The sequence below is a fragment of the Buceros rhinoceros genome, unplaced genomic scaffold, assembly GCF_000710305.1.
Source record: "Buceros rhinoceros silvestris isolate BGI_N320 unplaced genomic scaffold, ASM71030v1 scaffold34580, whole genome shotgun sequence".
In the NCBI taxonomy this organism is placed as follows: domain Eukaryota; kingdom Metazoa; phylum Chordata; class Aves; order Bucerotiformes; family Bucerotidae; genus Buceros; species Buceros rhinoceros.
In genome coordinates this window covers 4,611-5,635 of record NW_010391892.1, presented here as the reverse complement: position 1 = coordinate 5,635, position 1,025 = coordinate 4,611, and the positions used below count along the sequence as shown (strand labels likewise).

General features: G+C 61.9%; 1 protein-coding gene across 1 annotated transcript in view; it reads right to left on the bottom strand.

Annotated features, from left to right (window-relative positions):
• Positions 1-176: 176 nt before the first annotated feature.
• LOC104499815 (transmembrane protein 120A-like) overlaps positions 177-1,025 on the bottom strand; it is a gene marked incomplete at both ends in the record, with an annotated part of 3,572 nt that continues 2,723 nt past the window's right edge. The window contains 3 exons of the mRNA XM_010143376.1: positions 177-269; positions 431-492; positions 830-895. Coding sequence (XP_010141678.1) covers positions 177-269; positions 431-492; positions 830-895 — 221 coding nt within the window. The remainder of the gene's footprint in view (positions 270-430; positions 493-829; positions 896-1,025) is intronic.

The following is a 1,025-nucleotide window of genomic DNA, read 5'->3' as shown; positions in this document are numbered from 1 at the left end:
CTGCCACTGATAAACCTCAGACTAACCCCGAAACAAAACTGTCACCGTCGCCTGTCACAGAAACCACAGCTCCCACGTAGCCAAGCACCGCTCTGGTGCTGGGAGGGAGGCTGCTAGCAGGGACCTGCAGCAACAGCAGGTCCAGTGACAACCAGTAAGGGAAGATCCCGGCTTACCCACAGTCAGGTCCATGTTGTGCCTCTCGCCCAGTGCCCGCAGCCGGTACAAGCACCCGCTCTGGTAGTAGTACTGGAGGAACTGCACAAAGCCTGCAGGAAGAGCGCGATGGGGTCAGCAGAGTCTCCGCACACACAGACGGTCCCAGTGCCAGGGCAGGACAGAGCTGTGAGAGCTGTGAGCGGCTACAGCCGGGTCTCCACGTGTTGCAGAGCCGAGCCCAGCCCCTCGCCCAGTGCAGGCAGCAACTTACTCTGGTACATGGAGAAGGAGAGGAACTGGTTCCTGAACATCTGGTACATGAGACCGTCCGGCCTGCAGAGAGATGGTGCTGGCTGGGGGATGTGGGGCTGCGTGGGGACACAGCCACCCCTGCCTGCCCCACAGCCAGGGGAGGGCACTGCTGCCTCACCCTGGCTCCCACCAAACTGGGGTCGGACACAGCCCTGCCACAAGAACGGTGGTGCAGGGGACCGTGTTTCCCAGCCCGGGGAACCCGCCTGCACAAAGGTGCTGAGGGCTGCTTCTGTTTAGGACCTGGGAGTTGACCACAGCATCCACAGGGCAGGGCGCCCTGGCCATGGGTTAGGGCAGCAAAGGCCCCTTTGTCTGAGCCGGCCACAGCCCAAGGGGTGGGGGGACACAGACTTACCACGTCAGCAAGACACCTGAGAGGAAAGTGGAGACGTAGTGATGGAAAACCCACCAGCCTTTGATCCTGGAAGAAGACACAGGGAAGAGGCCTCAGCTCGTGAGCGTGAGTCGAGACCCAAACACACAGTGGAAGAGTGGAGCCAGCCCAGCCGCCCTCCAGCTCCCAGGGTGAGGCAGGGAGCAGGGCTGGGTAT